Source organism: Phocoena phocoena, chromosome 14 (assembly GCF_963924675.1).
Source record: "Phocoena phocoena chromosome 14, mPhoPho1.1, whole genome shotgun sequence".
Lineage (NCBI taxonomy): Eukaryota > Metazoa > Chordata > Mammalia > Artiodactyla > Phocoenidae > Phocoena > Phocoena phocoena.
The window spans coordinates 63,586,156-63,598,867 of NC_089232.1; the positions used below are offsets into that span (position 1 = coordinate 63,586,156).

General features: G+C 40.3%; 1 protein-coding gene across 24 annotated transcripts in view; it reads right to left on the bottom strand.

Moving 5' to 3' along the window:
* The window catches only part of LTBP1 (latent transforming growth factor beta binding protein 1), a 428,310-nt gene that overhangs the window by 114,502 nt on the left and 301,096 nt on the right, over positions 1-12,712 (bottom strand). For 14 of the 24 annotated variants that reach the window (XM_065891713.1, XM_065891712.1, XM_065891731.1 and 11 more), the window contains 4 exons: positions 10,828-10,953; positions 9,493-9,618; positions 8,967-9,089; positions 5,390-5,509 (listed from right to left, as the gene is read on the bottom strand). In XM_065891713.1, coding sequence (XP_065747785.1) covers positions 5,390-5,509; positions 8,967-9,089; positions 9,493-9,618; positions 10,828-10,953 — 495 coding nt within the window. The remainder of the gene's footprint in view (positions 1-5,389; positions 5,510-8,966; positions 9,090-9,492; positions 9,619-10,827; positions 10,954-12,712) is intronic. The other 10 variants (XM_065891736.1, XM_065891733.1, XM_065891735.1 and 7 more) reach the window with 3 other exon arrangements.

Sequence of the window (12,712 nt, forward strand, 5' to 3'; positions counted from 1 at the left end):
TAAAATCTTTAAATGGAGCATAATCTACAAAAATGTTGAATCATTACGTTGTCACCTGAAACTAATACAATATTGTAAATCAACTATACTTCAATAAAACGTAACACTGTGCAAGTTTAAGGGATGATTTGGTACACATATTGCAAAATGATCAATACTGTAGCATTACCAACACATCTATCATGTCTCAGAATTATTATTTCTTTCCTGGTGAAGACAATTAATATCCAGTCTCTTCGCAACTTTGAGGTTTATAATATAGTATTGTTGACTACAATCACTAAACTGTGCATTACATCTCCAGGGCTTACCTACTAGTTGCAAATGTGTGTTATCCTCTAATAACATCTCCCCAATTCCCCCACCCCCAGGCCCTTATACCATTCTACACTGTTTTGTTTTGCTTCTTTACAACTTCAAATCTTCTCTGGCATCTAGCAGACATATACGTAGGTAGGCACTCAATAACTACTTACTGACTGACTAGAAGATTCCTCTAGCATATAATGATTTAGGGACAAGGCTGATGTTTGCACATTTTATAATATCCACAAAAGGTAGACCGTGAGCTCAGCTGCCATCTGACATAAAAAGAATAATTGTAGGACTAAAGTCTTCAATTTATTTTAAGTTTATGAATTTTCATATATTCCATAAAGGTTAACAATGAGTCTTAAAATCTGAAAAGAAATGCTAAGGTGAAAAGAACTCCTAGAACAAGCTCTCCACGTTTATCCTGCAAGTTTTCTGCACCTGGTTTTGGCTAAGACTGTGGCTAACCAGTTGTCAAGTGGATTGAACAATACTAAGTTCGTCAAATACTGAAGACCTACTACATTCAGAACACTCAAACGGGAGTCACAAAGTCATCATTAACTTAACTACGGCCAACAAAGAAGGATCGCTTTGATTAAAATCTCAGAAATTTGTGTCCCCGTATCACATGGTTTGTTAGACTCAACTATAAGGCAAGGCGATAAACTCAAAAAAGGCTAGCTGCGCACATCTACCAGGTGACAGATAATATATATTGTGTCTATTGTGTAGACATTGTGAAGGTGAGCAAAGAAAGTGAAGCAAAAGAAAGAGGATGGCAGTACTGTAGAAGTGAAAACATTTGTTAGGGATGACCCTGCAAAGAAGCATTATGATTCTCAAGAAATATATTCCAGCAAAACAAAAGTGCTCAGAAGTTGAAAGGAAACTGTAAGATTGAGATAACTTAGATCCAAAAGAGAAAGCTCCTATGACAGTCAAAAACTATATGAAATGAGCTTAAAGAAAGCCAAAGAGAAGACAGTTATCCATAAAAATTTGACATATAACTTACTTTAACAGGTATCAGTTATTATTGCATTTCTTCTATTTCAGGACAAGGGAACTAAAACGGAGGTAATAGGGTTGGGGGAAGAAGGATTATAACATTTCTTGGGTCCTACCTTGTGTCAGACACCTTACTCAGTGCTTTATATCACATTTAATTCTAACAATAAACCCCATGAAGAAAGTATTTCAATACACGTTACAGATATTGAAACCAAGCTTCAGAGAGGTCACATAGCCCATAATCTGCCTAAATTCAGGGAAATATGATCTTTATATCACAGTTACTGAATGCACCTTTAAACAATTATACATTAGAGAATTTCCTTTGGGGGATGGCTCTAGTCAGGTCTGAATCAGGCTAGTACTTCAAGAGTCAAGCCTGTAAATTGAGGACTTGACACGTTAGCTTCCTTCAAGAAAGGTTCTGATTGAAAGCAGCCAGATGGAACTGGCCAGAACCCAGGGTGACGAAATAGTCCTAAAAGGTGGGGATCATGTGGGCAACAGCTCCAGGCTGAATGTGAGGTCCAAGGAATACAGTGTTAAAACGATGAAAGTGGCTCTCAAGAGAGCACAGAAATCCACAATTGGAAAGAAGAAGGTACATTAACAGAAGAGCCAACACGAGTTGCCAAAAAAGCATTAAGGGATAGAAATTTTGAAAGTGCACAATAAACTATTGAGAATGAAGGATCATATGCCCTGAACTAAACCCTAGGAAAAAGTATAAAACCCCAGACAGCACCTGCTGACATTTGACCTGTTTCTGCCCCAAACAATTTCTGTTCTAATTCATAAATCAAGGAGAAGCATCAATCAGTAAGATCCAGTTTACATGGCATGAATACAAAGAGGCCATTAATGGTTTCAGCAAGTTCACCATTTAGTCAGTGAAAGCAGCAGAAAGTGTAACTGGCATCGAATCCCTGCAGAACAAAAGGGTCAAAATGGCAATTCTTAATTCTTAATGAAACCATTTAATAGAAAAAAGAGCCAACTGGACATCAAGATCGAGTTTTTTTTTTTAAAAAAAAAAAAAACCATAAGCGTAATGCCAAAGAAAGTACTATTCTGTACAACACTGTACAAGTTTAATTATAATAACTTAAAAATATGCTGTGAGAGGACAGTGGTAGAAAAAGAAGGATACTAAGACTTACAGAACAGCCCAGCGAGGTAGGGATTATCATCTCTACAGATGACAACTAACAAATGTTCTGTGTAGGACTTTTCTCCCAACAGTGAGATTCAGGAATTTTTTTTTGGTCTTTAATGCCCTCATACATTAAAACTTGGGGGAAAATATCTCATCAATATACCCTGAATTGTCTGCACTAAAAGGACAGAGAAAGCCTCAAAACTAGTCACATTTAACTGTTAAGACACAGAAACAGTCGATTAGCAAGGAACATTTTGTAAACCATTTATCACTTGACGCCTTCTCTGACCTCCATAGAATCTCTAACACTCTCTATATCCCTTAGGCAGTTTTTTTTTTTCCTTCATGGCACTCATCACACCTGACATACCATATACTCTACTTTCTTACTTGTGAACTCTAGAGGCTAAGTGCAACGAAGGGAGGAAATTTATTTTGTTCACCCTCATCTCCCAGGGTCTAAAACAAAATGCCTGGCTCAAAGTATGAATACAGTATTGAACGATGAAAGTGGCAAATGAAGAAATGAATGTATGTCAGGTTGTGTTATCAATGAGCTCAACTCAAAGATGAGCTTAGGTAGGATTGCACCTTCTGAAAAGTATTTTAGAGTACCAGAAGTAGAAAGATACGACCTAAAATGTATAAAGGAACAAAACCAAAAAGATATGACTGGGTATTCACAAGCACTGTCAGAGTATTGCAGAAAAATCCAGTCCATTCATTGGCTCAATCTGAGCAGAAAGTACGTTGCAATATCTGCTTTTCATCACACTCAACTTTAACATTTACAGCTCAACTGCCATAAAAAACTAAGATGGAAAAATCCATTTTGGTACAATCTGCAATAGCCCACAGGAGAAATTTATAAGAACTGCAAGTTCAAGATGAGCAATGGATGGCACTGTAATTACATCACAGAGGAGAAGCTTGATTGACAGATGACATAGAACCTAAAACTCTACCCAAGGCAGAAGGAGAAAAGTACCCGGCCTACTTTTAATAGGAAATGTGTAACCTTAGTTAGCAATGCAAAGCCGAAAGTTATTGCTTGGCCAAGTGGCCAAGCGTGTGACTTGGGGTGAGTAACATGGTGACCTAATAGTTCTGCTTATGATTTTACTAATCTGGCTGGCAACATGATATTGCTGCTAAATGAGGTGCTCTGTTTCTGTCACTCAACTGGAGCAGCGTGGTCACAATCAGATTGATTACGCACATCTAGGTGTAAGAACTCATTTGTTATTATTCCCCAACCTAGATCCATGCATTTACATTGAAGAGCATCACTTTCCCATTTGGTCAGTCATGTTGCATTAGCAAATTCATGAATCAGGGCTGTGTTTATACCACGATTGTGAATTTTAGTTAGTTAAGGTAAAGTTCAGGCTCTGCTCTTGGATTACAATATGCATTGATATGTGAAAACGAGTACAAGAATGGAACCTTGATAGGCAACTATGAAATTTATGCCAAATGGAAAAATTAAAACCAAATGCACATTCTGACCAACACTGATAACATAAACAAATGCTTACGAAAACAAAAAATTTTCTTCTCCCCAAAGATCAACATCTTACAATTCCACTGATAGAGACCCTTGGGGATGGGCATGAGATTCAGGGCAGGGGGCCACCTGCAACTGGTAGAGGCTTAGCTCATGCTGCCAGGTGATGAGTCCAAAGCTTTGAAATGGGGAGTGCTTCCACCAAGCCTACCTATCCCACCTCCTCTAGAACACCCACGCATCTTCCCAGAGATGTAAGAATAAAGACCAACTTTTTTTTGTAGAACCAAGAGGGTCTGGCACGGTCTGCCCCCTCATCCTGCAGCAAATCTTCCCTTGTACTCTGGCCTTCAGCACACTAGCCTTTCAGCTTCTGGAACATGACCTGCTTCCTCCTTCCACGAGCCCCGTGCACATGTCAAATGTCCAAAATGATCTCCCTCCCATCCCCTACCCCAGTCAAACCCCGGGCCAAAGCTTAACTCAAGAATTTTCCTTGAGGCAACTCATTTTGTCATATGCTCTTGTAACATCAAAGAACCCTCCTTCCTAACACTTGGCTCATTTGTACATTTGCATTTACTTATGACATGTCTAGCTGAGTATCTGTCTCCTCAACTAGATAGTAAGTTCCATGAAGAAGGTACTTTTTTGGTCTCTCAGTGTATCCCAGCACTGAGTACAACTCTGGGTATAGATAGTGAGTTCTACTGCATTTGTGGAAGACAGGAAAGAAGGAAGGAAGGATGGAAAAGTTTAACTCACATTGTCAGAATGTGGCATGGAGCAGAAAAAGATCAGAAACACAAAGGCAAACCATTAACAGGGAAAGCTAACTAGAGCACAGGTAATTGGGACCAAAGCAGATTCATCACTTAGCTTCCTCAGTGCCTAAAGTAGGTACTCCATATTTGTTAAATACTTGAACGAATGAATGAATGAATGAATGAACATAAGGGGCATGGGCAATCAGTCCAGATTTCTCTTTCCACATTTGCAACTTGTGCTGCAAGTCTGTGTATATTTCCTGATTCTATGAGTCTATGGTAGCTTCTCATGCCTTTTCTCTCTTTTTAAGCATTTTGCTCTCCACTTGTCTCTCTCTGTGGCACTGATTATTTTATTTGGTTTTGGGTATTAATCACACCAGGGCTAACAATTTGTTTCAATCAGAATTATCTGTTCCATGTAAAATCTCACTTCCTTCATGTCAACTGAATTTCTTACTTTCTTCATGGTTAAAAGTTACTTAGAACTTTTCTCTGAATGACATGAGTTTGTTACATCCCTTTTTTTCTTTTTCCACTTTGAAAGACGCCTCACTTGGCATTATACCACTCTGTCAGAAAACAGGCCAGACAGACGAAACACAACTATAATAACACTCTAGTACCTACCAAGACACTGCCCATTCCAGCCTCGGAACCCTTCCGTGCAGGGAACACACTGGTAAGATCCAGGAGAATTCACACACTGCTCATCTGGACAAGTACTTGGAGTCAAACATTCATCAACATCTGAAAAAATAAAAAAGCTAGGTCACAGACATTTTATCAGAATACTAAAACACAAACTGACTCATATGATGAAGGGGAAAAGAGGCATGTTTTATCTACATTTTGGTGAGGAAAACAATAACTGAAAAAGTGACACACTGGGTCTGTACTTAAACACACAGTGAGAATGCATGGCCGAGTATACCACGCATACCATGCATGCAAACCTTTATGGCCCCAATTCTCCAACTGGCAGGCCCAGACCTCTCCACTCTGGGAATTGGCAGTTCTCTGGGGCCACTTTCTGGACATCAAACCTTTCAAGTAATAGCATGGCTTGCCAGAAAGAAGTACAAGAAATGGACATGAGAGTGAGGAAGCCATTTATCCACCTGGCTAGAGGTTCTCTCTGCAGACACTGGATGCCCTAGGGAAATCCTTGCTTTGGCTTCATGGCCCCCAAAACATCCTAGGTTTGAATAATTTAAAACATTGCATATGATAGGAATTCCTTGGAGGTGGAGAAAGAATATTAGGAGAGAATGAACTCATCAAATACTTCCAAGATTTTCCAGAAAATACAGTGAATGATCATAGGGTAATACATTCTGGTTTAAAATACACCTTACTTTTCACATTCACAGCTAACGAAAGTTATTAATCCTTGTTCTTTTCAATGTGAGGAGAAAAAAAAACCCTTAAATACAGATGGAACTGTGGCAGAGATACAAGAGCTTCAGGCTTTTTTAAGAGTAGTAAAACAATAAAATGGAGGAAAAGTAACATATAGGAGATGGTTCAACAGTTTTAAATGAGTAGTAACACCTTGGGTACCAACCCCAACAAAAATAGGTGTTTTTCTGGAGTTGAGTTTTGAATTCAAGTGAGTGGATTCAATGTCTAAGTGTCTCAATATGAGATGTATATAGGACCTCTAATCATACCTAAAATGTAAACAGATTTTTCAGGACATAAGCTAAAAAGTGAAAGAAATATATAATGAATACACTGAACATACATGGGTATTTGAGGTCATCATTCTGGTAAATTCTCAAAAATCATCTCTCATTATATATCACTAGACATGTGTGAAAAGATGCTTAAGGTAAAAGATGTTATTATAGAATAAGCACCAGGTCAGTGTTGTAATTTTTTTTTTCCTACCAGTGAAAAATTCTTGCCAATAGACAATGACACACAGTGTTTTTTTTTTTAGGTCAGATGTTCTGGGACTTCTTGTTCTACAAAAAGATGATGCTTGCCAGTTTCATTTCCCAAACAGCATCCTTCTCTGTATGGGATATTTTAAAAATGGAACTACAACTGCTAAGTCAGAGAGGGTCATTGAGATAGGCTGGTTTGATAAATAAGGTACAATGCTGAGAAACACAAGACAATATCCCTGCATTTCCTGTTGCTCTCACCTCTGTTTGCTTGTTCCCTCATCTGTAAATGAGGGACTACCGGCCTGGTAATACCTTCACAGAATAAAGTAAGGATGCATGAGATAACGTCTGTAAACTACAATAGACTCCTTGGAGACTGGCGCTGTCTGAAAGCAACTTTGTCAGTGACAGCTGAGAAAATCTTCAGTGAGCCAGAAGCCCGGGGACCTTTGGTTCTAGTCCATGATGAAATGAGAAAACAGCTACATTATTTGACTCCTTCATTTCAAGCCTTTTCATGGGGATAGAAGTATATAATTATTTACTCAGGGAATGCTGGTGATATTTCTGTTAAATAATTTCTATACACTGAATAGTCTCCTAACTGCTTTCCATTTATTTCCTTTATCTTCAAATTTCTTTTCTATTCCTTTCTACTGTCCATCCTTATGCTCTGGTAATTCCTAAATAGCTTATCTTCCTGTCCTGAGTCTGTGTGTAGAACTTGAGGATCCATATTCGACCTTCTGGAGGAGCATTGCTTTGCAAATAAATGCTTGTCAGACATACCCATGCCTTTTTTTTTTTTTTTAAACATTCCCACAATTACAGATGTTCTGAGAAGATCTATGCAAAAACAAAACGAGTCAGGGAAAGGGGAAGTTTAAGGAAACTAACACTTCTTGAGAACTAACAAGGTGACAGGCACCATACAACATTCTGCACCACCCATTTACTTACACAAGCCTGAAAGTTCACTGCATGGTTCCCATTTTACAGATGAAGAACTAAGTTTTGAAGGGGCTACGTACCTGGCTCCAAGTTAGACAGTTACTCAGTGCTCTCCCCATCCTCAAGCTACCTCCAGAGCAGAGGGAGAGTCCCCCGTAAGAGGAAAGTAGGGACACTTCACACCTGTGCTGTCCCATGGCCCTCAGCCGTCAGGAGAAGAGTTCATATCTGTGTTCCGATGGGAGCTGATCAGAGATGCAGTAACATAAAACGCTCCCCACTTCTCTCCAGATAACTCAGGGGCTGAGGCAAGGGGCCAGCAAGAAAGGCAGGTGCAGGCTGCCAAAAAACTGTCTAATGAGCTCTCCCTCCAGACCTGGTCATTAGAACCACGAAGAAAACCAACACGTAGGAGCCAAGAGACAGCTGAGAGCAGCCTGCCCCAACCGGCCCATCCCTCCCGAGTGCTGGAGGCCCAGCCACGTCTGAAAAGAGGCTCAATGTCAGGCAGCCGGGCAGGGAACCCCACAGAACCAGCACCATCCCTACAGACAGGATCCTCAAAAATGTGCCCAGAGACCCCTGCTCCTTCGCCCTCACATTTCTTTGGCAAGATTTAAGCAGAGGTTCAACATATTTCTTCACGAAAATAATTATTCAAAGCGTACCATGGTGGTTTCAAAAAGTACCTGTGTGACTTGGACACAGGCACGAGCAGAAATACTCAATGGTTAATCATTCTAATTTTGAAAAGTTAAAAACTTTTCAAAACATTTTTACAACGGGAGCAAATCCATTGCTGGGGTCAATACGAAAGAAATTTTATCTAGCACAGCTGGAATCTGACTTGGAGCTGGTCAGACAGCACTTCTGTAGACAGTCTGCAAGCAAGTCCCAGAACACATGCGAAAGAAAGAAGCTGAGACAAAGGAATGGAACAAGGCGAAAAGGTCGAAAACAAAAAGTCCACACTGGTGACACCTGCACCATGCCCCCAGATGAATGATGCAGACACTACAATGAAGTCTGGGTTTGTACTAAAATCCTCTGCAGTTAATTGTTCTAAAGTGATTTCACTCCACGTACCAGAGAAGGCAGATACTGAAATGAGTAATAAAGAGCATATGAAGGTGGAAAATGACCCAGACAGAGCCACTGAAGTAAGGCAAAGGGGCTGTGACCCCAGAAGGCAGCAAGAGCTTGGATGAGCTGGTATCCTGCACAGATCGGTGGTGAAGGAAAATTCGTACCAGGCCAGGTGCCCGCCAGCCCTGGGTTCCGGACCCAGCCCTGCATTTCACGGTCACGTGCACTCAGCACTTCAAAGGGGCGCAGGCTTCCCATCCTCTCATCAGACTCACCCTCGCAATGGCCTCTGGGGGTCATGCGGTACCCGCTGTCGCAGTATTCACACCGGAAGGCCCCCACGGTATTGACGCAGTGCCCTTCCCCACAGACGTCTGGCCTCAGGCACTCATCAACATCTACGCAAAGCAGAAAACGCTGTCGAGTTTTACTTCCCAAAACATAATTCCAAACCTCTCCCATCTCCCAGGTTAGTGCGATGTTAAGAATGAAACAACTGATTCCTAACATCTATCATCTCTTTGATTTGTTCCAAAAAATTGAGTGGTTTTGATTTACTCGAATCCAAAAGAAACATTTAACGCCTCTGGTTTTTGCAGACATTTGATACTATTCATTCAAAACTGTTGGGGGAAAAAATTCCATTTTTTAATCTTCCAGTATCTAGCAGATAACTATGTTGTAACAGGGGTTTAATAATAAATTTGGGGTTGTCTGAATAAGCCCTAGACTGATGGAACCTTAGGGGAGCTAGAAACCCGCATGTGGGAATTTATGCATCAGAAAGAACACTGTCATTACCTATGCAGTTAGTACCCTCCTCACTGGCCATGAACCCCGCTGGGCAAATACACAAGAAACTTCCCTCAGTGTTTTCACAGCGTCCCTGGGAGCAGAGGTGTTGGGCCTGAGCGCATTCATCAATATCTGTTAACAAAAAGACAGATAAAAGGATTAGTGTAGTCTAGCATGAAATTCTCAGTCTCTCTGTTCATGAAATACCAGCACACCAACCCCTGTGTCCCACAAACCTTTATAAGTGAGGAAAACAGTAAAAGGAGACACAATCAGTCTTCCTGAATACCTGAAGGGCTGTTACTGGGAAAAGGGAATACACATACGGTGTACTGCTTTGAAAGCTCAAGCTACAACCCTGACATAGGTGTTTCAAAGAGAAAGATTTTAGGTCACCACAAAAGGACCTGCCTGATAACTGGGGTCATGTCAGCACTGGAATTCACTGTGCAACTCCCAGGCCAGCTCAGCAGAGACAGTCAGAAATGTTGGGACAGGCACTCTTTCGCTGTGCACTTGGGTAAAGCGAGACTGAATCATCTCAACCGACTGCCCTTTTCAACTTTATGTGCTGGGGTTCTAAACATAATACATCTAATGTGTACAGATTCAAGAGAAAGAGCCATGTTACGGAGCAGGTGGATGCTCCCCTCACACCTCACCCCGCATATATACGCAAAACAAAATGGCAAAAGTCACATCTGCGTAATGGCATTTAGCATATTAAAGTGGGTTTAACTAGGTATATGCCTTTGTTGCTCTATATCTGCCTTATAACTCTTAGTGCTGAATTTTCTTTTTCTAAAAAAAAAGATATTAAATTTAGTGTTAACACATTAAAATGACTTACTTAACACTATTACACCCCTTTTAGAGATTCATTTTTTTCCCCAAAGAAGCATATATGAGATCCCTACTTCATAAATAGTTTTGTGTCAGCATATACTGATTTTCAATATAGAAATCCCTTTTAAAAATCAAATTTTATGAACTTAGATGAACATAATTCTTTACTGCAGAATATATGAATTTGTTTTGCTAAATATGTTTGTAGATAGCTATTTCTAGAACTCTTAATTTTATATTCTTTACCTGAAAGGCTTTGGGAAGTTATTCCACCTTTATGTAATTGTATTACACTTGGTAAGGTAGGTAGCATTGAACCAAGTGGTAAGAGCCTCCTAGGAGTTTACTGAACCTCTTTTTGAGTACCCTTAGCTCAGGGATAAAATTTAAAAAAAGTTAAACACAATAACATTTTCCCCATAATAAAAAAAATGTTCTTTATGTGCAAATATCTGATATTTAATAATCTCATCTACCAAAAGTGTCTCTTCTTACCAACACATTTCCTCTGCTGCTCACTGAACTTGTAGCCATCATAGCATATACAGGTATACCTCACCGGTAGGTTAATGCAGTGTCCTGCTCCACAGATATCAGGGTTCACAGTACATTCATTGATTTCTTTAAAAATAAAAAAATGTAGGGAAAAACAGATATAAACAAAGATTCCATTGCTACTTGCAAACCATTACTTGTGTTTCCTGATTACCTTATTGCCAGGTATGCAATTAGAAAACAAAATTTTATACTCTAAAATCAAGTATAAATTCATTTGATTACCGATGATCATCATTCCATAATTGATCAGTTAGTCCCAGCCAAGGTCATGAATAATTCTTAATGAAACAACTTCTAAGATGAACTGGAGAAGGTGGAAATTCAGAAAGAGGCCATGTTAAAACGTTATAGTCAATTGTGAATTTCCAAGATGGCCCATCAATGAGTTTCTATCCACTCCAGTTCATTTTGAATGATGGACCAATCACATGATTTCTCCTGATAAGAAATAGATGGTAACTTTCTATTTGTTAGCAGGCCAAATTCAAGTTCCAAAAACTATATTCAACCTCCTTCCAAATTTCTCATTAATTCTCCAGAAAGATTTACCACTTCTAATCAAAGCAGAACTTCTGGATGCAACTTACTCTTCATTTGCCAATTTCAACAGGAGCATATTTTATTTACACTAGTACAGAATCTTCTTCCAAATCTTCTCTGCTCAATTCCTCCCTCACTCTCCTCCTGATTCCTGCATGAGACTGGCTTCTTCTATGAAGCCTGAGAAGATGAGCCCCGAGTCCTCACTCCACCCATAGACAAGGCCGTGGTCAAGGCAAGGTGAGAGGAGCTCCCAGTGGGTGAAGGCCATCACGGCGTGTTTTATTACCAAGAGGACCTGAGGACTCAAAGGTGACCTGAGATGAATTACTCCAAGACAGTCTGTTGATTTCAATGATCTTTGTAAGAATGTATAATAGAATAGTGGGGGGCGGGGGGCACAGCTGGTGGTCAGAAGCCCAGCCTTGGAGGACAGTACAGGTACCAACCTCGCTGCCCTTTCTTAGCTCTGTAACAAAGAGCAAGTTACTTAAACAATCTAAGCCTCACTTTTCTGTCTGTGTAAATGAGAATTACCAGAGCACCAACTTCAGAGCGTGAAGTTCTAAAGAGTTAACCTAAATAATGCATGTAGCTCAATGCCTGGCACATTATATGTGCTCAATAAAAGTTAGCCATCATTGGGCTTCCCCGGTGGCGCAGTGGTTAAGAACCCGCCTGCCAATGCAGGGGACACAGGTTCGAGCCCTGGTCCGGGAAGATCCTACATGCCACGGAGTAACTAAGCCCGTGAGCCACAACTACGGAGCCCGCGTGCTGCAACTACTGAAGCCTGCACACCTAGATCCTTTGCTCCGCAACAAGAGAAGCCACCACAATGAGCACCCACGTCAACGAAGAGTAGCCCCCACTCACTGCAACTAGAGAAAGCCTGCGCGCAGCAACGAAGACCCAACGCAGCCAAAAATAAAAAAATAAATAAAAAAATTTAAAAGTTAGCCATTATTAACTGATTACTGTGGTTGTTCCTATTGAAGTCATTTAAGAATAGATAACAAAGAAACAGCACATTTATAATAACTACCTTGGGCTATTATCTCACTGTCATCACGAAGTAAACAACGCTTAAAACAGATGAGACCATGGATGAGCCCAAGTGGCCCAGTGGAGGAAGACGGGGCCTCAAGCATGACAAGCTAAATCACACCTTTGTTAGAGAAATCTATGGCTTGAAGGAAAAGAAAAACAGGCATGCTACTGCCACCGATAACCCACTGTGAATTCTGAAGAAAGATGTGAAAAACAGTGTTTTAACAAAAAT